At 52.3% G+C, this 23,771-nt stretch overlaps 1 protein-coding gene across 1 annotated transcript in view; it reads left to right on the top strand.

Annotated features, from left to right (window-relative positions):
• Nucleotides 1-242: 242 nt before the first annotated feature.
• Nucleotides 243-23,771, top strand: part of LTBP2 (latent transforming growth factor beta binding protein 2) — a 101,497-nt gene continuing 77,968 nt past the window's right edge. Inside the window, exons 1-3 of the mRNA XM_025444170.3 lie at nt 243-996; nt 8,102-8,172; nt 23,181-23,430. Coding sequence (XP_025299955.3) covers nt 503-996; nt 8,102-8,172; nt 23,181-23,430 — 815 coding nt within the window. The 5' untranslated portion in view covers nt 243-502. The remainder of the gene's footprint in view (nt 997-8,101; nt 8,173-23,180; nt 23,431-23,771) is intronic.

The following is a 23,771-nucleotide window of genomic DNA, read 5'->3' as shown; positions in this document are numbered from 1 at the left end:
AGGACGAGAGAAAGGGGACCAGGGGCCTCTGTCCCGGCAGGCGGCGTCTCCCCTGCCAGCCGTCGGGGCGGCCCGGCGCTGCCCCCAGCTCCTCACGGGTTAACCCCCCTCGCCGCCCGCTCGCTTCCCGGTGCCAAAGTGGGTGTTGCTGGAATTCCTCTCTCCCTCTCCCGTAATGAGGGGGCTGAGCTGTCCCTCCGAGGAGGGGGCACGGTGTAGATAAAAGAGACGAAAAACAGGGGGAGGTTTCCAAAAACAAAAGCGTCCGTCTCCCCTTCGGAAGGCTGCGGAGACGGGGAGAAGGCGCGAAGGTGCTGCGGCGGTGCGCGCCTGGCTGGAGAGGAGCGGACCCAGCTCGGGGCGCGCAGCCCTCGCCCCGGGAAGGCTGGCTCGGAGCCCCTAGACCCCGAGGAGCCCGCCGCGCCGGGGGAGCGCAGCGCAGCCGCCGCAAGCCCCCGGGGCAGTTCCCCCCGCTCGCCGCTCCCCAGTGGCCCCCGGCGCCATGAGGCCCCCGACCACCCACCGCTGCCCCGGGCGCGCCCCGCGGAACCCCTGGGGGAGCCTCCTGGCCCTCACCCTGGCTCTCTTCGTGGGCATGGGCCATGCTCAGCGGGACCCGGTGGGAAGACATGAGCTGGCTGGCAGGGACGCGAATCGGCTGCGCCGCCCCGGGGGCAGTCACCCCGCAGCGTCTGCAGCCAAGGTGTACAGTCTGTTCCGAGAGCAGGACGCGCCAGTGCCGGGCTTGCCGCCCACGGAGCGGGCCCAGCCGGGCTGGGGGAGCCCCCGGAGGCCCGCCGACGCGCTGGCCAGGAGGCCGCCCCGCGCGCAGCAGCCGCGGCGAGCCCAGCCACCTGCGCAGACCTGGAGAAGCAGCCCCGTGGGCCAGCAGCAGTCCGCAGCCCGCGCGCGGGTCGCCCCGGCTCTCCCGCGCCTCGGAACCCTCCAGCGGCCCGGGGCTGCGCCCCCAACCCCGCCGCGAGGGCGGCTGACGGGGTGAGCACTGCGGAGGGAAGCGTGGGGTCGGGGGGAGCGAGGGCGGGTTTCCATGTGCTCATTAGTGGAGCGATGCGCAGGCGAGAGGAGAGGGCCCCGGCTCGTGCCCTTGGTCCCCGCCCCGACCCCCCGGCCTCAGGACTGCAAGGGAAAGCCCCGGGGTCCCCAGGCTCAGGCTCGGAGATCTGACCGATTTCCGAAGAGTTGAGGGCAGAGAGAAACACTGTCGTCACCCTTTCGTACCGGCTCGCTGAGACCTGACGTTAAATCCCTTCCCCGGCGCCCGTGCGTTCCCTGGCCTCCGCTAACCGCTAACGGTGCCGGCAGACCCGCAGCGCGGCGGGCATCCGAGGGGGAGCCCCGAGGGGGCAGCGGGGTGGGCGTCCCAGGCGCCTGAGGCCCCAGAGCGGTTGAGCCGGCCCAGAGCGCAGGTAGGCGGAGGACGTCGGGGCTCCCGAGCGCCAAGGCAGATGCATCTCCGGGAACGGGGCTGGCGGCGAAGCTCCAGCCTGGCTACAAGCGTCTGAGCTGGGACGCAGGTCGGCCTGGGCCCGCGCGCGGCGGGACGTGGGAGGGGGCGTGCGCTCCAGGGCGCTTCGGGCGGGAAGCCTGCCTGCGCTGGGGCCGCGGCACAGTGGGTACGTGGGAGAGCCGGTCTGTGCGTGCTCCTGTGCAGCTAGGTGTCCGCGCGACTCGCTCAACCTGCAGGGCTGTCTCCCCCAACGCTGCGATTTGCTTTTCCCCCCTCATCCCGGCATCCCTGCCGCCCGCTGGGGGCGCCCTCGCAGCGTCGGGAGGCTCCCAGGCAACCCCATCCCCAGGGGCACTTTTCCTTGCCCGAGTTTGCCAGGTGTCTCCAGAATGGCGGGCACGGGAGCCCCGGGCAGTGCGGGGCTGGAGGAGGGCAGGATCGGAGAGGCTGGGAAGGGCTCTGGCAGCCCCTTATGGCCTGGGCCCAATTCCCCAGTTGAGTCCCAGTGGGCAGCAAGGACACTTGCACCCGCAGATCTACGCTGGCGGACCGCACGCCTCGTGGCCTTCCACTCCAGGTTTTCCTCGGCTGTTGAACTCTTTCTGTTTCAGCAGGATTGCCTCCCTTCATTCAGATCTCTGCTCAGACAGGTCGGCTCTGACTACTCCTGCCCCACCCTCTCTCCCTTCACGTGCTTTACCTGTTTCTGCATTTTGGGTCTGGTCTCCCTGCCCACACTAATGTCAATTCTAGGAAATCAGAGGCTTTGTTTTATTACTATGTTACTAGTGCCTAGAACAGTGCCTGCCTACAGTAGATGATCCTTAAGTATCTGTTGAATAAGCAAATGAACTCCCTGCTGCCCCAGGAAGGCCCAGCTTAAAGCAGGCAGAGTAGACCCATGCACTGCCAAGTCCCTTACACACAGGATCAGTCAACAAGTGTTAATGGAGCAACAGCCACGTGTCAGCTTTTTCCCTTTCCTGACGTGTGCAAGTGAATACATGCTTCTTAAGAGTAAGTGTGCAGAGCCTGAGACAGGGGATGAAGGCTCGAAAACAAAGGCATTGTTCCTGCCGAGAATGCAACTCACTTAAAATAGAGTTGGAGAGATGAACAGATATGTGCCAGTGAATGTGCTTACTAGTAACGGAAGCTTCATATTAAGCATAAAGGAATGGGACAATTATGGCTGAGGAGCTCAGAGGAGCCCGAGTCCCTAAGGCTGGATGGGCAGTATGTGGAGAAGCAGAGGGGAGGTGGCAGGAGTGGGGCCCAGAGGTGTAGCACTGCCCAAGGATGAGGGCTTTTCACTGTTGGCACTGGCCTGGGGGCAGGATGACACCCTGGTGCAGGGAAGCCATAGGAGTGAGGCTGGAGGCATAGGTTGGGCCAGATCATGGAGAAGCTTATATCATTGGCATTTAGAAGGAAGTTGGGGGAAGGTAAAATAGTGGAGGTTGAGAGTGGAAATTGTGAAATGAGGCTGGGATATGCAAAGCAGATTGTCACCACAATAAAGCTGGTATATGTGCACAGGTGTGTAAGGATATGGGCTGGGGGCTACCCATAGGCACCTGTGCACATACACAGGTGCACACATGGAATCACATGCTGGGGCTGGCTCCTCCCCCAGATTCTTTTCTGCAGCTTTGATGAAGGGTGGGTTCCTCTGGCCGTGCACCCAACCACTCCAAGTCAGCTGAGTAGCAATCTTGTCCATCTGCTTCCTCTCCGCAGGCCCATTCTGGCTAATGGCTTCTGGCCAGGCTGACCTCTCTGGCAATTAATTGCCTAGTGGGCTCCTCAGGGCCAAAGACCAAGTGCCACCTGCTGGTGAAGCTTGGAACTGCACTACTACTACGGGGGATTCTTTTTTTTTTTTTTTTTTTCATTTATTTATGATAGTCACAGAGAGAGAGAGAGGCAGAGACACAGGCAGAGGGAGAAGCAGGCTCCATGCACCGGGAGCCCGACGTGGGATTCGATCCCGGGTCTCCAGGATCGCGCCCTGGGCCAAAGGCAGGCGCTAAACCGCTGCGCCACCCAGGGATCCCACTACGGGGGATTCTTCATTCATTCAACAAATACTTGAAAAGCCTCCTGTATGCCAGGCACTTGTGCTGGACCTTGGAGATACCGCAGAGGCCAACACAGCCCGTGTCCTCACACAACTTGCATGTAGTGGGGATTTATTTGCACACAAGATATATTAAGCATGTGCCAGGCACAGTGCTAGTGTGTGGGAACATCGTAACCACAGCAGACACAGATCCTGCACTAATGGAATTTATGGTCAATAGGGGACTTTTTAAGCCATGGTTTCACAATATTCAGTGTTTCTTGAAATAGCCTCACAGGCTAATACTTTCATAAAATTTTCCTTGATCTTTTCCCTCTTGTTCTATTATTTTTCTTTAAATTTATACACTGTTAAAATAGCATGATTTTGTATTTTATCTATCAAAGTATTTTATATTATAAGGGTTTGTACAAACATACAAAAAGGTATTGGAAATAATATAACTAACGACCATCCAGATTTTTCAGACCTTAATACTTGGGCATATTTTGCTTTTGATATTTTTAGTTGAAAACCCCCCTAAAAATTTGTCTCTCTCTCCCCAGAATTAACCACTACCCTGGATTTACTCATGATTCCAATGTATGTTTTTGCACTGTTACTACAGATGCATGCCTCCATAAAATACACAATATTGTTTTGCATATTTTAAACTCAGATAAGTGATACCATACTGTATCAGCTTCCAACAGTTTGCTTTCTCCCCTCCTCCTTAGATTTTTGAGTTTAGCCATGTTAATATAATCAGCCCATGTTTATTCATTTTAACTGTGGTATATTATGCCATTGTCTGAATATACCACAGTTTGTCCACTTTCCTGTTTTTGAACATTTAGATGACTTACTTTTTTTTTTTTTTTTGCTATTGCAAACAGTACTTGGCTCATTTTTCCACAAATAAATTCATTTTTCAAGGACACTTTGTATCACTATCATAGTTGAAAATAGTACCACTTGTCATAAAAAGAAGATAATTTTAGGAAAATTGAAATGAAAAGAAAATGTTCTCAAATTCTATTCAGACACCACTATCAGGAAGCTCAACCCTCTGGTCTGTTATTCCTATTGAAAAGAGAGACTAGCAAGTGTTGGGGGGAAGGACCTGGCATGGAGACCCAACCTCAGACAGATTTTTTTTTTTACTGACCTAATCAGGCTAGAAAGATAACTGAAAAGGGGATCACTTTCTCACCACATGAGTCGCATTGTTGAATGCTATGGGTGTGGAAACCTAAAACTTCCTTTCCTAACCTGGGTGTAGCTCATCCATTATTTGGGAAACAGTGGATTAAGTGAAACAAAGAAGTAGTAAATGTATATCACGTGTCAGGCATTGTGTTAGACCCAAAGAGGAATAAGAAAGAATTCTCAATATAGTCAAGATGGGGCCGCATAAGACCAATGACCTGAGACAATCAGTACTAAATGATTGCAGTGGATGGGGAATGGGGAAGGCTGAGCATATATCAGGGAAGGTTTACACCAAGGAGGTAACATCTGATCTGGGAGTCTTGGAGTATGCAAAGGATTTCAACTGGCAAAGAGAGGAAAGGATTTCAATTGGCAAAGAGAGGAAAGGCAGAGAGCAGTTTAAGCAAAGCATCAAAATGGGACCCTATGTGGTGCCATTGCAAGACTACAAATTTTGTAGCATTGGAGGATCATAGCCTTGGTTGTGGAAGGTCATGGAGACAGGGGACAGGTTATAGGGACAGTTAGACTGCACGGGCAGGTGGGGGCCTGGCCAGCTTCATAGAGGCCAACAGAGAGTTGTGGAAGATTTTTAATGAAGGGCCAGTATGATCACATTGGTCTTAGGTGGACCAGCAACTGTTCCAGGCTGTTAGCCAGATGTGCCAAGGTTTGGACCATGATGCTGGATCCTGAGCTGATGTTTGCTGAGAGATGTCACCTGGAAGGTTGGGCTCCTCTGATCTTATGGTAGTACCTTCCAAGAAGTCAGAACCATTGAGTCATATATGTCTCCGCTAGTCAGACTTAGCTGCTCTCTCTAGTTAGCCAGAGCCTGCTGATGGTCATCTCCCACTTCCCTGGGCCTCTGCCCAAGATTCTAATAGGGGCCTAGAACAAACTCTCAGAGTTCTCTCCACCTCGGGTACCTGAATCTCTTGAGTGCCCCCTCCAGCCCCAGCCTGGCTGCTCCTTCCTGGCAGCCTTTGACTCTGACCAGGCCTCACTATGTTCCCGAGGGCCCTGAGACTCTACCACCATAGGGCAGTGGGGCAGGGCTCACTGCTGCTTCCTATAGTTAGCTGTCCTGAGGGCATCTGGGGTGACAGCTGGCTCAGGAGGCCTCCTGGGGCTGGGATCCATGCCATGACCTCCCAGCCAAGAGGCCCCTCAGTCTGTTCTATCTGGGCACAAACAGACCCTAGTTCTTAGAAAACTCTCAGGGCATGCATGCAGTCTGATTCCTTTTGAAGACCTCGTAGGCCTCTAACAGGACTTGTCAGTACCCCCAAGGGCTCGTATGCCCACCCCTTCCACTGGCGTGTACCCTCAGAAAGCCTGGGTATAAGGATCAGCCCCTTCCTCAGAAGCCAGTGACTTGGGTCCTGATGAGAGCTAGGAAGCTGCAGAAGGCAGCCGTCCAGAGAAGCTTCGAGGTGGCCAGGATGGCACAGCTTTTGGCTGGGAGGACATTCTGGGAGCTCCCTGGGAGGCAGCTCCCCGCAACTTTGGGCCATGGAACTAAAAATGAGCTTCGGCTTTTCCAAGCTGCAGGAATTTATTTTGAATGTTTTGTCAGGCTCCAGAAACCACACAAGCTTTGGGGTCCACTCAAATGTCAAATGAACTAGTAAACAAGACCAGATGCTCACTCTGCTGTCCACAGAGGTTACAGGAAGGGCCCCCTTCTCTGTCCTGCACCTTGCTCCTCCGGCCTCATACTTTGCTGCCCGACTTGCCCTGTTTCAGTGAGTGCTCAAGTAGACAGTCTCTGATGGTAATAATGGGATCCACAAAAAGCCAGGGTCAGGCCCAGGCCCTGGCCCTCAGAAGGCCCTTCTCCAGACTTCTAGAAAAGTTACCCGGGTCCAGAGATTTGGGGCTTTAGATGGTGAGTCGAGGCTGGTGAAAGCTGCTGGTGCTACAGGGGCCTCACCACATACCTGAGAGTGAAGTCTGGGCGAGTTGGGTGAGTACCCCAGCAGTTACTACAGACCAGCATCTCCCGTGGGGGCCCTCAGTGCGGGCACCAAGGAGTAGCTGGGGAAGGACTAGCCCCCATAAAGTAAGTTCCATTCCCCTGCCCAAACAGAAGGAATGTGTGCACTATGCAGAGGCAGCTTAACTCAAGTCCCCAGTTTCATCTTCTTACCAGCTCATCACCTCAAGCCTCTCTCTCTTTATTTAAAATTTAGAATTTTTTAGGATTTTTAAAACTTAAATTAAATTAGCTAACATACAGTACCTTATTAGTTTCAGTTGTAGAGATCAGTAATTCATCAGTTGCATATCATACCTGGGGCTCATCCCATCACATGCCCTCCTTAATTACTCCATTCCCCCTGCCCAGCAACCCCCAGTTTGTTTCCCAGAGTTAAGAGTCTCTCATGGCTTTTCTCTCTCTCTGATGACTTCCCCTTCAGTTTTTCCTCCCTTCCCTATGATCCTCTGTGCTGTTTCTTATATTCCACATATGAGTAAAACCATGTGATCATTGTCTTTCTCTGATTGGCTTACTTTGCTCAGCATAATACCCTCTGGTTCCATCCACATCAGTGTAAATGGTATTCATCCTTTCTGACGGCTGAGGATTATTCCATGGTGTGTATTTATATCTCACATCTTCTTTATCCATTCATCTGTCAACTGACATCTTGGCTCTTTGCATAGTTTGGTTAAGCCCCTCTTAAATAGAAATTCTCACCCCAGGTCTCTCTGCACCACACACCAGCCTGCCCAAGGGCCAAGGCTCCTCCAGTGTGCATTTGCTGGCAGGTGATGCATATCTTAAGGCTGTTTTATGTGTGTTTTCTAGCTTCCCTTAGAGAGCCAGCTTTTGTTGGGCCAAGGACCATGGTGCTTATTTTTTGGTGAGAGGCAGTGTAGGGTTGGACCATGACTTAGAGGTGGACAAACTCAGGTTTGAATCTGGCTTTGGCACTTGCTCATTGCTGAGCCTCGGCAAGTCACTGAAACTCTCTGAACTTAACGTTTTTCTCATTTGTATGATCACTGTCATTAATTGTCCCAGGGAGGGCCTTCTTTGTGTTAGGTATTCTCTCTCTCATTCAATCATGAGAATAACCCAATTAGGAATTATTACCTCATCATACTGATGCAGAGAGTGAAGTTTCCCAAGATCACTCAGAGAATGACAGTCAGGACTCAAGGTTAGATCTACGGGATCATAATGTGCTTGCCCCTGGGCCACATGGACTCCCTAGAGAAGGAGGATGACCTGGCCAGTCCGGCAGGGTTCCCCTGGGCCCTGCCTGTAGAGGGTGGGACCCTCAAAGGAGCTCTGGAAATTGTACCACTCTGAGTACCCTTGTGTTGACCCCATTTTGCTGACCCCACAGGAGGAATGTCTGCGGGGGACAGTGCTGCCCAGGATGGACAACAGCAAACAGCACCAACCACTGTATCAAACGTGAGTGCCTCTGCCCACCCACCCTTCTCCCCCTCTCTCCTTTGAGGTTGGCCAAGCCCAGGAACTCAGGGACCTGGAGCAGAGGTGTCTTCCCCAGTCTGCCTCTCCAGAATGGAGGTAACAGGTAGTGGATAGGAGAGGGTTTCAAAAAGCCTCCAGCTGAAAACAACTCTCAAATAAAAGTCCCCACTCATGTTTTCAAAGCTTCCTGAGTTCCCCTCCTGCTGCCCAACCATGTCGGTGTCCCACTTGCCCAGTCCATAGGGTCCCTTGGGTGCCCACACTCACCTGTAGTCTGCAGAACATGCCTGGCTCCAGAACCTCTGCATCGCACATTGCTAGGGGCACCATTCACGTTGTGTGCTGTGGGATTGCACCTCTGCCTTGGCCGCTGGCACCACTGGTCCTGGGCTCTGTCAGGCATCCTGCCAGGATGAGGCTATCAGATGAGGCTCTGATCCCATGTCTGGAGCAGTCTTCCTTTAGACCACTCTGAAGCTGGCAGCCTGGCCCAGGCGAGAGAAAAGAGAGAGTAGTCATCTTAGTTATGTGGAAACCAAGGAGCAGGAGACAGGAAGAGCCAGGGCCTCCATGCCCAAGCCTCCACTCATGGGGCAGATGCAGTGACAACAGCCAATGCCTATGCAGCACTCATTTTATGCAAAGTCCACTTTACATGGCCTATGGGGCAGGGAGTACCACTATCCATTTGGCAAAGAAGGAAACTGAGGCACAGACAGGTCACATGGCCTGGAAATGGTAGGATTTGAACCCAGGTCATCTGACTCCAGGATCCCTCTTCTTCTTTTTTTTTTTTTTATAAAGATTTTATTTTATTTTTTTTTTTAAGATTTTATTTATTTATTCATGAGAGACACAGAGAGAGAGGCAGAGACACAGGCAGAGAGAGAAGCAGGCTCCATGCAGGGAGCCCAATGCAGGACTCGATCCCAGGACCCCAGGATCATGCCCTGGGCCAAAGGCAGGTGCCAAACCGCTGAGCCACCCAGGTGTCCCCAGGGTCCCTCTTCTTAATCACTATACCCTGCTGCCAGATCTCTTACCTTATCTTTCCAGGGCTCACTTTCTACACCTGTGACCTAGGAATGGCTACTCCTACCATTACCACTACTACCATTACTGCTACTACTAGTAGTTGACAGCTGAGCATTTGCTCTGTGCCCACCATTGTGCTAAGCTCTTCATGTACATCATCAAGCCTCTCAGGAATCCTACAGAGTGGGTATTTAGTAATCATTCCCACTTACAGAAAAGGAAGCTGCGTCTTGGGTTGATTAGGAAACATGGCCAAGTTAACAGTACTCTAAGCCCTAGAGCTGGGGCTGGATCAGGCATTTTGATTTCTGAATCCCATACTCTTCCCTGTGAGGGTTTGTTCGCTCCCAACCCTGGGTGAGCCGGGGCCTTCTAGAATTTGGAATCCTCACAGGTGAAAAGAGATACTGGCTCTTTCTCCTTCTCACTCCAGGGCTCCCCTCCTGAGCCCTCGTCAGCTCCCTAGACCTTTATGGCTGGCCCAGGAGCCCCGCCTGACCGTCCCTGCTGCTACCTTCTGCTGGGCTATGAAGACTCCTGCCTGGCTGTGAAGACTGGTCTCACCAGAACCCCTTATTTTCCAACGACAAGCCCCAGGCCCTAGCCAGTGTGAGGGTTTCACAGCTAATGGTCTGGATATATGACGAAACCTGTGGTGCTCCCAGCCCTGATGGACGCCCTCAGCTCTGATTCTGACGCCTCCTGCAATGGGGATGAGATGGGGACAAGATGGGGATGCTTCTTTTTCTGTGGAGATGGAGATGCTGACTCACCAAGCTCTTGGTTCTGCTTCAAACCCCATGGCCCTGACCCTCTCCCAGCCTGACGGTGAAACTAAAGCAGAATCTTGGGTCTCTCTAAGGGTCTCCAAGGTAGAGAAACCAAAACCCTAAACCCAGAAACATACAGCAAAGCAGATCTTTCCCCCTGAAAATTCTTTCCTTTTCAGGGAGCCTGGATTAGTTGAGCTCTCAGAGGACAGGCCCTCTGTGGCTGGTGGCAGAGATGAGGGAAAGACACTTATCCTTCAAAATGATAAAGATGAAGACAGTGTGCCTCGAGTGGCTTGCTTATGGTCACAAACTCACTGGAGGGGATCAAAGACTCAAAATCAACAGTTCCCCTGGGCAGAGAAGCCAGGCTTGTGGGTAGCCAGGTGGTTTCGTGCTCAGAGAAGCCCTGAAGTTGGGAGCTGGAGCCTGGGCGCTGGTATATTTTTAAAGCCCAGCAGGCAATTCTAGCCAGCACTAAAGAGCAGAGCTACTGAGCAGAGTTTGGTCGGTCATAGGAAGATCTGCCTTGGGGGCCCTATCTCAAATCTGGGTGTTCCCACGACTCCTCTGGGATCTAATTTAAAGCACAGATTTGGATTTAGCAGGTCTGGGGTGGGACAGGAGAGTCCGAGTTTCTAACAAGCCCTCAGAGGCGGCGGCTGCTGCTGGTTCAGGGACCACACTTTGAGTAGCCTTGGGGCACTCTGGAGGCCTGGGGACGGATTGGGGGTTGGAGATGGGGAGGAGGGTTGGTATGTTTCAGTGAACTTGGCAGAGAGGGTGGCTGAGATTTGAATTGAAGCTGGACCACGGTGGCCTTCAGAGGGGGTGGGCTCCTCACCAGCTGCAGGGCTCTGGGCAAGGACCTGGCTCCCGGCCCTCGGGCCCTGGGGCCCTGGAGGTTCTTGATTTCCTAACTCATCATTCATGGTTCTCCCCATGTTAGTCTCTGCCAAACTGGGGTTTTGACACTGGAAACTCAAAGTTGGGTGAATCTGCATACTGTCAGAACCAACATGTGTGTGTGTACCCCCGTGCCCCAGCCTGGGAATGCTCCAGTGTGCTGCCAAATCCCACTCCAGCCTGGGAGTCCTCAGCCCCCGTATTTCTCTCCCGGTCCTCTCGCCCTGCTGTTCCCCGGGTCATCCCCCCCGACCCTGGCACGCAGGCTGGCAGCTCTCCCGGAGGAATTGCCAGTGGGCATTAGCCTTCCCCACTTGAAGTTGGCTTGGCCACTGAAGGGCTGTGTGCTAATTAGCTGGGCCTGATGCTGTTTGCTTGTTGCTATTTTGCTGCTAAAGAGCCTAACGAGAACCACGTGGGCGGTGGGGTGTTGGCTGTGGAGAATGTGGGGCTCTTGGCTCCACACCCTGTCAGCTGGCTCTCCTGCCTCCCCCACTCCCCGCCCCGTGGTTAGTATCTTCCTTCCCCCTCCCCACAGCTGCCCTCCTGGCCGGAGCCAAGAGTGCCAACACTCGGAGAATGCTCAGGACTCTTTCCTAGCACTTTCACACATGTGGGGTGTCTCCTTGGCCAGGAGGAGAGGGGGGTTGACAAGGAGGGGTGTGTGACCTACCCCCACAGCCAAGAATGAAGTCCAGCCCTAGAACCATGGGGAGACTCAGTTGGCCTTGTAGTATCTGCCAGAAATCTGTGGGTCCGACCCACTGCTCATGGGCATGGAGGGATAGCCCTTGCCCCCCTGCCCTTCAGGCCACCCCTCAGCCCCCTCTAGCCACCTCTCACAGAACCCTGGGTTGCTGGGACCTACTAGTCTGTCTGCCTGGCGGGCCCCTTCGTCCTTGTCCAGTCCTTGGACCTCTGGGAGCCACCCCAGTGGTCATTGGTGGAACCCCAACTCCTCACTCCACCCTGGCAAGGTCAGACGTTGGACTCTCTTCGCTTCCTCTGGTCTTAGTATCTGCCCTCCCTTCTGTGGCCTTGCCAGCTCTGCCACAGGATTTATATGTTTATATATTTGTGGAGGCAGCTGCTGGGGGCCTGCCTGAGGTCCTTCCTGAGGGAGAGCGCTGGAGAGTGTGGGCTGACTGGATCCTGTTTATAGTTAGGGCTTTTGGAAGACTGTCCAGCTTTCCCAGACTGGCTCGCCCCCATTGTCACCCCAACACACACACACACAAGCTTTGGGGACTTCTGAAGGCTCACACTGGGGAAGAAGGTTTGAAGAATTCTTTGAATTCTCCTTTTATTTTAGCACAGAGGCCTAGAGGCTGAGATTATTCTGGGCAGGGCAGAGGGTGTCCCGTGGCTGTAGAGGAGGGGGTAGGTGGGTTCCCCCACCGTAACCACCACCAAACACATGCTTGAGGTTAATAGCATGTGTTTGGGGGGGATCCCTGGGTGGCTCAGCAGTTTAGTGCCTGCCTTTGGCCCAGGGTGTGATCCTAGAGTCCCGAGATCGAGTCCCACGTCGGGCTCCTGGCATGGAGCCTGCTTCTCCCTCTGCCTGTGTCTCTGCCTCTCTCTCTCTCTCTCTGTGTCTCTCATGAGTAAATGGATAACATCTTAAAAAAAAAAAAAAGAGCATATGTTTGGGATTCTGGTAAATCCAAGGAGTTGTGGATCTGAATCCCAGCTCTGTGTTTTCAGGCAAGAGACTGGTCCCCTTCTACCATAGAGCCTCATCCATAAAATGGGTATAACTATCTCTATAGTGTTGTTTTTGAGGATTAATAATAATAACACTTTAGCTATTACCATGGTCTGGTACTATTCAAGACTTTATATTGTTAATTTTTCATCCTCATGATTCCATAAGCTAGATTTGATCTTTCTCCCCCTTTACAAATGAGGTTAACTCTTTATCCAAGTCATGCATCCAGGAATCAGCAGAGCCTGGATAAGAATCCAGGTAGCCTGGCTCTGGAGTACAGGGCTCGTGCTCCAGATAAATGGGCAAGTCTGAATAGAGAACCTGGCACATGGTAAATTTAGCCATCATTTTAATCCACACCCTGGAGATTGTGCTGACTTACCTGGGTTTAAAGGCAAGCTCCACCACTTAGCCATATGGCCGTGGGCAGGGTGCTTACTATGCTCTCTGTGCCTCAATTTCCTCCCCTGTGAAATGTGTCTAATGTTAGTCTCTACATCACAGAGTTGTAAGAGACAACTGAGATAACTCCGGTTAAATGTTTAGTTCAAGAGCTGGCCTGTTCTCTGTGCTCCATACATGTTTGGCCTTGATGCTGAGGGAAGGGACAGTCGTGGCAAGTGCTCATTGGACACAAGGAAAAGCTCAGTAAGCATGTACTGAATAGTACAGGGCCTATCCCAGGACTGTGCTGAGAAGTCCCCGTCTGCTGCCTCACTTCTCTCAGCTCTTCCAGAAAACTCTGGAGATCCTGGTGTGTGACTTGGCATCTGTTCCTCCCTTCTTGGTCCAGAGCCTCTGTGTGTATGGTGGCTTTTATTCTGGTCCACATAGTGCAATGAGGACCCTATTTCCCCTAACACACCCTTAATGTGGCCTTACTCATCCCATCTCTGTAATGACTTCATCCCACAGGGCAAAACTATGGCCAGGTGGGTAAGAGCCCCAATCTGGAGCCAGACTCCTTGGGTACAAACCCTTCCTCCATCACTTAGTAGCATGGTGATCTCAGGCAAGCTGCTCAACTGCTCTTAGCCTCAGTTTCTCCATATGCCAAATGGAGATAAGAATAGCACCCCTTGTGGTTATAAGAATAAAGAGAAATGATTACATGTAAAGAAGTTAGCCCAGGGACTCATAATGGTAAATGCTGAGCAAACGTTAGAGAGAAGTATCACGGCAGGGGTGGGATTTTCACTGACTGGTTAGGAACTTCCAGGAGCCAGGGTCTGGAGGCTCTGTGTGGTTTGTCCCTGGAAGAACCATCTTATGAGAGTCTTATGAGACTCATCTTATGAGTAGTTGGCAGGGAGTGGAGAAGAGCAAGGTGAGAGGTAGTTAAGGGGAATAATCACATGACCTCAGTGGAGACCCAACTAACATGAAGGGTAAAGTCCTAGTAAGAGACCATCATCTCTCTCCCCACCACGTATGGGTACCTGAGATTCTCCTGGTGAACAGGCTATGTCCCCAAGGCTCTTTATTCAAATAAGTATTTAGGAGATGTTCTTACCCAGGGGATCCTGAAGCCAGGTGCTGTGTCCTGTTGATACCAGGAGAGTGCCTACTTAGCACAGGTTTGGTGAATGGCTGAGTAGGTGCAGGATCACATGGGTGGCCTAACAATTTCCTTCCTCCATCCCCTCCTCACCTCCTTGGCTGGCATCTCCTCTTCTACCCAACATCTTAATGTTGGGCTTCCCCCAAGACTTTCTGCAGATCTTCCAAATCTCCCACACAAAGAGGGGGACAGTGGGAGCCAAGTCAAGCATTAGTTGCCCCCTATCACTGAGCACTCGTAGGCACTGTTAACTGTCAATTAACACACAACAATATTAATAACAGCCACACTCTGTGCCAGGGACCACACTAAACATGTCAGCCCCCACCCCCCTGGCCCTTGGTGAGTCATGGTGTGATTCTCTACTGTGTGCCCCCTCCTGTGTCCCTAGCTGCTGATGGTCCTCTACCCAATGACTAAACATAGGTTTCCCAGGACTGAGTCCTGGGTCCTCTTCTTTCTTGCCATACCACACCTGGAATGATCTAAAGTATTTCCATGGATAGAAGCATTGTCTCCGGGCTAACGACACCCAGATTAATATATATCTTCAGCCAGACTTCTCCTCTGACCTCCAGACTCCTTCATCCTGATTCCTACTCAATGTCTGCTCTTGATGTTCCCCAGACATCCCCACCCAAAACTTGTCTAAAGTTTCCCTCCCTCTATGCCAGCTCGCCTGCCCAGGTGTTACCCTGAGCAGCCCGGTGGCTCAGTGGTTTAGCGCCGCCTTCAGCCCAGGGTGTGATCCTGGAGACCCGGGATCAAGTCCCACATCGTGCTCCCTGCATGGAGCCTGCTTCTTCTGCCTGTGTCTCTGTCTGTCTCTCTCTCTCTCTCTCTCTCTCTCTCTCTCTCTCTCTGTGTCTTCCATGAATAAATAAATAAAATCTTAAAAAATAAAAAAAAGGCATCCCCATCTACCTGAATGCTCGAGTCAGACATCTGGGGGCCATCCGCGACACCTTCCTCACCAGGATCTTCCTCTTTGTTTCACCTTCCTAAATCTCCTAGGAGTCTGCTCCCTGCTTCTCTGGCTGCCTCTCTAGTCCAAGGCTCCAGTATGAGCTCCTGGGTGATACCTATAGCCCGCTGCCTGCTCTCCCCACTCTCTGGTTCTTTCTCCATACATCATATCATAACACATCTCTGCTCTCTCCTGCCCACCCAGCCTCATCTCCCAGATCCCCCTTACCCACCCAATCCAGCCTGGGGTTCTGGAATACGCTGCCTCCAGGCTCTGGCACAGGCTACTCTGTTTGCTTTCCCTCCTCTCTTTATGCGGCCGGCTCTTTGTCATCTTTCCCATCTCTGTTTCAAGCTCCCCCCTCAGAGGAGCACCCCCAGCCACTCCTTCAGGGCTTCCCCACACCAGCCTTGTTATTCTGGATTCTAGCCCCTTGATTTTTCTCCCTCCACAACTCATATCTCAATTTCGGTGCTTCTACTTATTTGTTTGCTTGCTCTGTGACCATCTTTCTAAGTTGGAAGCTCCATGAAGAAAAGGACAGTGTCTGTCTTGCTTATTATCCTAGGTAAAGAGTAAATGTTGGACACATGCTGGTTTTCTAGATGACACTGAGGCTCACAGAGGTAAAGAGACTTGCCCAAAATCACACAGAATTTAAACACAGGACTCTCTGGCTGCAAGGTTGTTTTCTCTTCCATGCTCTGTCCTGGCCTCGGTTGAGTTGTGAAGTGGGAGTGGTGTATTCCCCCTCTCCTGACCTTCCCAGGGCCTGCGCAGGGACCTGGGGCTGTCGCAGAAGGGGCTTGGTGGCTTTGTGTCTGCCACAGAACTGTCTTCCATGCCCTAGAGCTGCTCCCCTAGAAAAGGCTGGTGCCTGGGCTCATCCCTGATGGAGGCTGTCCCGGGACCCCATCCCATCCTTCTCGCATCTCTAGAGGCCCCTCTGGCACTGAGGCCTCCTAAGCCCTGCCTCTTCCCAGACAAGGCCCCCCGGGCTGTGGGGATAGCTGGAGAACTCTTCTGCTTTCGGGCAGGAGTTGGAGACACACCCAGGCCTCAGCCGTGGGCCACAAGCCCTGCCCCATGGTCTCCCTCCTCATGCCTGCTGGAGCCGGTGGGAATTGGGACTGCTCTGTGCCCTTGGCCTCCGGCCTCCCCGGCCCCCCGACTGGCCCAGTGTTGTGGCATTTGTTAATGCAATTAGCAGGGCGGTCCATGCTCAGGGGCTGGGGGCCAAGGTCTGACTCACACCCCCTTCCTCCCCTCTGGCCGCCAAACGGTAGAGGCCCACTTGGCCTGCCAGACGGCGTCTGCAGAGAGTGCACGAGGGGCCAAGAAACGGCATCTTTCTCTCATTAGAGGCTTTTATGTGAACACAACTGCTATTTTGGAGCTGGGTGCTTGGCTGGCCCCTGAGCCCCGGTGCCGTTTCCAGCCGTCCTGAGCTGCAGGCCCAGCACAGCTGTGGCAGGAGCAGGGCAAGTCCTTGAGGACCTGACTTTTCCCACAGCCAGCGGGGGGCTCAGAGACGAGGTTGGGAGGTTGGGGCCCAGAGACACAGCCCCTGGGCAGAGCCCGCATCTGGAGGGGACAGGTCCCCGGGTGGATTCTGAAGACACGTGTGTGGAGACCAGACAGGGATTTCCTTGGCCTCAGGGATCTCTGACATCGGGGTTCCTTTCTGTGGAAACCAAAGGTCAAGGCTGTAGAGAAACTGCTCAAGGCATAAGTAGACACCTCACCCCCTGTAAGAGAATTTCAGGGCAAACCAAAACCGCTGGGTAGAGGCCTAAGGTAGGGTGCACAAGGCAAAGGCTGAGGTAAATACTGAGGATGGGTAGGAGACTGTCCTGTCTACCAAGGCCTCTGGGTGTGGAAAGGCATAGGGCCCCATCCTCAGGGAGGGATTGGTGACTCAGTGGGTAGATTCTTGGTGTTCCACTGACATAGATTTTAGGAAATATGGAGATTTAATCTAGGGAAGAGCTGAGTTTCAGGTGTGGGGGTGATCAGAGAGTCTGATCTGGAGCTAAGGTTCATCTTCCAGGCAAGAGGGGATGGTACTAGAGGCCTTAGAGCAAGGCACAAGGTTACAGGACCCATCATGAAGTCAGTGCTCATCTCATAGGTCATAGATGGAGGGGGAAGGTGTCTCGGGGTGCCCCCCTGGAGAAAGAGCTGGTGACACCTGAAAAGGAGCCCTGCCTCTGCACTGCAGGGCTTGGTCCCTCCCTTTAACCAGGGCCTGTACTGACTTTTGCCTTTCCCTAGGAGAAGAGTTGTGGAAGAGAAGTCCAGAAGCCATCTTGCCTCTGCCACTAGGCGATATATGGTGGTTTTTCTTTAAGCTTTGCAGTGCAATCCAATAGAATTTTCTGTGATGTTGGAAATGGTCTATATCTTGTTGTTCAACATGGTAGCCATGAGCCACATGTGGCTACAAGCACTGGAAATGTGCCTACTGTGAGAAACTGAATTTTACATTTTGTTTGATTTTAATTTCATTTTATTTATTTTTTTAAAGATTTTATGTATTTATTCATGGGAGACACACAGAGAGGCAGAGACATAAGCAGAGGAATCCTGATGCAGGACTCAATCCCAGGACCCCGGGGTCACAACCTGAGCCAAAGGCAAACGCTCAACCACAGAGCCACCAGGCACCCCTCAATTTCATTTTAAATAGCTGCCTATAGCTTGTGGCTGCAGCATTAGACTATTGTGCACAGCACAGCCTTAGAGAGTGCGATGAGATAACTGAGGCACCAGCCCAATGTCACACGGCAGGGATGTGCCTGAGCTCGGGTCAAACCAGCCTCATGTTCTTTCTGCTACCAAGTAGCTGATCACAGAGGCTCTGAGCGGATGGTAGGAGCAGGCCACACGGTGAGAGGTATTTCCAGAATCCCTCTGGGCCTGCCCGTTCTGAGTTTGGTCTCCTCCCAGAGGCAGGGGTTTGTGTGGAAAATCTGAGCAAATCTCTGTTTGGCTGTTTGGAGCCGAGGGAAGGTAGAAGGGGCATAGCCAGAAGGTGGGGGGTTGGAGGGAACGATGTCTTCTATTGCTTACTTTCAAAGCAACTTAGAAAATTTTCTTTTTATTCCCCTCTCTTTTGGCATCCTGCTAACTGCACAGAGCTGAACTCCCAAGGCTGAAACTTTCCATATGTCCAATCCTCAGTGAGGAAGAGAGTGCCAGGAGAGTGTGGAAAAGCAAGGGTTCAGGAGAAGCCTAAATTATGAATGGCTAAGGACTGGCATTGGCGAGGGAGCACAGGAAGGCTGACACGGCCTCGTTTGCTGTTGTCTGAGGATATGGCCCCTGGCCGGGGGAGGGGTGTGTGCAGGTGTGCCCTCCATGGCTCAGCATGGACATGGGGCATCCTGCTCAACAACCCTTTACCCATCATCAATCAATGAATCCTCATAAAGCCATATAATACCCCATTCTGGGCTGATTTCTCAAGTATAGGGCATGATCTCGGTTCTCGAGAGAAAATGGGAGAGATGGGGCTCTAAGAACAAAACATGGAGACCTCCCAGCCGACCAGGGCTGAGAGTTTTCTCTCTTAAAATTCTCACAGTGCTGCAAGGAACTGCCTCTCCCAGGGGCCCCCAGCATTTCCTCTTTTGCTTTATGCAACAGCCCCTGCCATTGGCCATTTTGACTCGGATGGTTTCCTCTCTGAAACTTCAATTCTGAAATCTGGGCCCGTTTGACAGGAATGTCTTGCTTCAGTTTCCTTTCAACCAGAGGACAAATGACCACTACCACTATGGCCAAAGGGTCCCAAACTTTTGGATTTCATGTACCAGTAAAATATCCCCAAACACCACAGTACAGTAGGCAAAGTACAGTAGGCAGCTTTTCATTTTGCCAAGTGAGTATGTTTAGAAATACAAATTACCGTTTTCCAGCACTTCTAATTTAAAAACATAAAAAAAAAGGTAGAAAAGACACTTTTTAAAGGGGAAATATAGCATTACAAAAAAACCCAGGAAACTATTTTCTTTATTTTATGGCAGACCAGTAAAAACTGTCATAAGAATGTACCCTTTGACAGATAGACAGTAGGAGCCACCACTTTGAGCCATTTGGGGATGACTTTTTGGGATAGCGCAGACTGAAGAGAGGAGTTTATGCTCCAATCCCACGATGCAAACACTTGGCTCAGGACAAAAGCATGACCGCTTTAGTGAGGATGTCAAGTGGTTCCCTGTACAACAACTCAAGATAGGATGCAGATGGAGTCAATGAGAGCTGGCTCAAAACCTCTGAAAACCTGACGCTTGTTGGAGGATCTTCCTTGGCACATCTGGCCTCTGCGCAATTTCATAAATGGTTGATCCAGAAAGGTTATCTTCCCAAGCAGATTTTTTTCCATCAACAGATCTGGCTGGTTTAGAAGCCTTTTAGAACTTTCATTTACCATGGTATTACATACATATGTAAATACTATTTTTATGATTTCCCCCAAATACCCATTTTCCATCAGCTGTTCATTGTACCAACCAAAGTTTGCCAACCCTGGTCTGAGAGACTAGGAGTCATGCAGTGTTCATGGGAAACCATTCAGGCCTTCCCTTTTTACTTCCTCCCAAGACTAAAGGAGGGCCAAGACCTGCCCTGGGCTAACCTGCTTTCCCAGTGTTCATTGGCCAATGGTTTGCCTACCAGGCTAGTCTCTGGTGGTGGTGATGGGGCCCGGTGGATGGTCAGGTGAGGGCCAAGTTGGCTTGGGCAGATGGAGTGGCAGCCAGGCAGAAGGCTCAAATCCTGCCATTGTGGCACTTTGTGTTTGGGGAAGCGCTCAAGGGGACAATTCTCTGACATGGTCTGTTTATCTGGAGAACTGGGCCCTGCCAGGAAGTGATGCCAAGGCACTGAGGAAAATGCTCTGGCATCAGGATCCAGATCATAGAATCCTGAAGTGAGACCTGTTATTTCCCCTACTCTCCCCTGAAGATGATCGACATGATGCCCAATCAACTCATCCTTGGTGTCTTTGATCAGCATCACCTCCTTCAGGAAGCCTACCCTGACTTTCCTTTCTCCTTGCCTCAGCCTGGGTTAGAGGCACTGGCTGACACTTATCACATGACGTATGTCCTGGCTTCCCTGTGAGATAATATACTTTTTAAAAGAGGGGTCTTCTCCTACAGGCCTCATACCTAGTGAATGTTCTGTGAATGCTCACTGAATGAATGCATGAGTTGGTAAACATGGGCCATCGTCATCTAAGATTTCCTGTGTGGGCTTAGGAGAGGGATGGGATCCTACAGTCTCTACCACCTGCAAAGGTACATTGGGTGGCTGACTTGAAGCCAACAGATCCCTTTGTTTCATCATCAGCTCCAAGTCAAGGTTCAGAAATGGTAGGGAGGAAGGGCCATACCAGCCCTGCTGGGAGGCAGCGGGGAGCAAAGACCCTGGGCTTTGCAGTCAAACAGACCTGGATTCGAATCCTAGACCCACCACTGACTGGCTGGGTGACCTCAGGCAAGTTTCTAACCTCTCTGAGCTTGAGGCATTGTTTGTAAAATGAGAATCGTAACCACACTTGCTACAGAGGATTGTCATGAGGGTTAAATGAGGTAGTAACGCGAAGTACAGTGCCTGCATAGTATAAGCACTCCATAGAGAGTAGCTGCCAAAAAAAAAAATAAATAGCAGTGCTGGTGTCATTGTTAGGCATATACCGGGAGCTAAGGATGCAAAGAGGTACAAGGGGCAGTTGCAGGGGCCGATCATAGTAACTGGGGAATTAGCCACATAGTGGAAAACCCATCACTGACTGCAGCACTTGGGGCTTACCCAGTGAGTGCAGGTCCTCATTGCTCAGAGAAGGGCACACTGCTGGAGGAGGTCATCAGGGATGGGCAGGAGGACTTGAAGGGATAGGACGACTTAGGTAAGTGGAGAGGAATGAGAAAGAGTGCCAGGGATGGGACACAGTGCACACATAGGCAGACAGAAGAGAGCCACACCCACAGGCCAGTCTGGCTGCAGTAGGTTGACTTAGAGGGATTTATTGTTAGAGGGGGATCAGACAAGGGAGGTGTTCAGTGCTAGTCTATGCACTTGAATCCTGGAGGCACCCAGGAGCCAGTGAGTGTCTCCAAGAAGGAGGTGGCATGGGCCAAGTGGAATTTTGGAGAGATTTCTTCAGACTGGCCCCTGATTTGGACTCCAGGCCTGTTCTCAGAGGGGAAAGTACAGCTCAGGAAATCCCAGGCTCTGGTCCGTGTAGCGGTGCCTGGGATTTTACAAATGCACTTAGGATAACTGAGGCCCACGAGGGTCTGGATGATCTGCCTGTTTCCCTGGCCTTGCATGCTTCCCCCTGTCATCAGACCCCAGCCCCCCTGGGCCTCTGGTAACTCCTCGAACATGCCATGTTCCCTCCAGCTCCCAGAGATTTGCACGTGCCCATCCCTCTGCCTGGAAGGCTCTGCCCAGACCTTCACCTGTCCACCTCCTTTGTACCAGTTGGACCCTTCTTTTCAGAGAGGCCTGTCCTCCCCATCTAACGTCAAGGGTGAGCCACTGCATCACCTTGTTTAATTGTCTTCACAGCCTGAGATACTGCCTGGAAGCAACTTGATGCTATTTCTTATTTTCTTTTGGTCTCCCCCACTGGACTGCAAGCTCCATGTGGGGCAAAGACATCATCCCCAGTGCCTAGTACACAGTAGGGGCTCGGCAAATGTTTGTTGAACAAATGAGTGACAGTTGGAGGGGACTTTGGGTTTAGAGGGTCCAGGATGACCCTGACCATGCTTTCCTGGGTTCCTCCTTATACCCCAGAGGAGGTCCTGGGTTGGGGGTCCAGGGACCTGCACCCAGTGTATGCCTCTGCACGTGACTCTCTCTCCCATGGCTGCTCGTCACTGGAGGAGGCTCCAGATTTTGCAGGGTGAGGAATGGCAGCGAAAAGTCACGGCTCTGGTGGCCCGTGGCTGCTGCATAGCACCAGCTTGGAGGAAGGTGCCCAGTTCCAACTGCATCTTGCCCCCAGGCTGATCCCAGAGTCTACCACATGCTCAGGAAGGTGGGAGCTTGAGAGCAGATGCTCTCCAAAGAGGAAGAAGAGGAGGGACTGTCAAGGCTGAAGATGACTTTGAGAGACCTCGAGAATGTCCCCAAGCTCCTCAGCCTGCCCTCACATGATTCATGAAGAAATCAGAGCTCAGTGAGATCAAGACCATGCAGCTCACAGAAGACAGAAAACCCCCAACAACTCAGCCCCTACCCCCTGACTTTCAGGCTGGGTTTGCACCTCTCCCATGAGAGAAACTCCTTCCTTCCTTCCTTCCTTCCTTCCTTCCTTCCTTCCTTCCTTCCTTCCTTCCTTCATTCTTTACTGAGAATCTACTCTGTGACAGTCTCTATTCCAAGTTCTAGGGTGGCAGGAGAAAAGAAAACAAAATGCCTCCCTCCCTGGGACTTTCAGGCTCGGAGGAGAGGCAGACAGCTAAAAGTGAGCACAGGCATGCAATACAATATCAGGTGTCCTGCTGAGAGTGCTGCACACCTTTGGTCATTCAGTCCCTGATTGGCTATTCGGAGATGACAGGGTAACCTCACCCTGGGGACCTGAGGGTTGAGGGGACGGGCAGTACATGGGCCCAGGGAGCTTTCTTTCTTTCTTTCTTTCTTTCTTTCTTTCTTTCTTTCTTTCTTTCTTTCTTTCTTTCTTTCTTTCTTTTTTAAGATTTTTATTTTTATTTATTCATGAGAGACACAGAGAGAGAGGCAGAGACATAGGCAGAGGGAGAAGCAGGCTCCCTGCAGTGAGCCTGATGTGGAACTTGATCCCAGGATCCTAAGATAACGACCTGAGCTGAAGGCAGACACTCAACCACTGAGCCACCCAGGGCCCCCCCCAGGGAGCTTTCTGAAGCCAGAGTCAGGCTTCCTGCTTGAGTGGGGGAGGCCAAGCAGCACAAAGCAGTGACCCTCCTGGCAAGAAGGTGTCAGGGCCACCCCCCACCCCTGCCCGTCCTCCTCTCATCCCTCTCCATGTGTCTCCAGCTGTGTGCCAGCCACCCTGCCAGAACAGGGGATCCTGCAGCCGGCCCCAGCTCTGTGTGTGCCGCTCTGGCTTCCGTGGAGCCCGTTGTGAGGAAGTCATTCCTGAGGAGGAATTCGACCCCCAGAACTCAAGGCCAGCACCCCGACGCTCAGCTGAGGGATCACCCAACCTGCGAAGGAACAGTGCAGCCAGAGAAAGCACCACGACCCCCAGAACACGGTCCCTGGCATCACAGCTGCCACTGGTCAGGTAAGTCCCCTCCTTAATAGGACCTTGGGTTCAGGGGCACAGTCTGCCTCTAGAGGGGCTTCTTCTTTAGGACCATTTGGTGAAGACCATGGTGGAGAAGACCAGAATTATCCTTCTTCCTCTCTGCTCTCCTCCCCTTTCTCTGCCCTGAACAGAGGGGCCGTGAGCAGGAAATGAGTGTTGGGGTTGGCACAGGCTTTGCCAGGCTGGGGTAGCCAGGGAAGGTGGGAGGTGGAGTCTCTACTCTCCAGGTCTTAGGAGAAAGCTGAGGAGGGCATAAACCTGGCCCCTCTAGTTTTGAATCCTCTCGAGGCCACTTTTTGGCTGGGTGGCCTCGGACA

This window comes from Canis lupus, chromosome 8 (genome assembly GCF_003254725.2).
Source record: "Canis lupus dingo isolate Sandy chromosome 8, ASM325472v2, whole genome shotgun sequence".
Taxonomy (NCBI): domain Eukaryota; kingdom Metazoa; phylum Chordata; class Mammalia; order Carnivora; family Canidae; genus Canis; species Canis lupus.
This window is presented reverse-complemented; position numbering and strand designations above follow the sequence as displayed.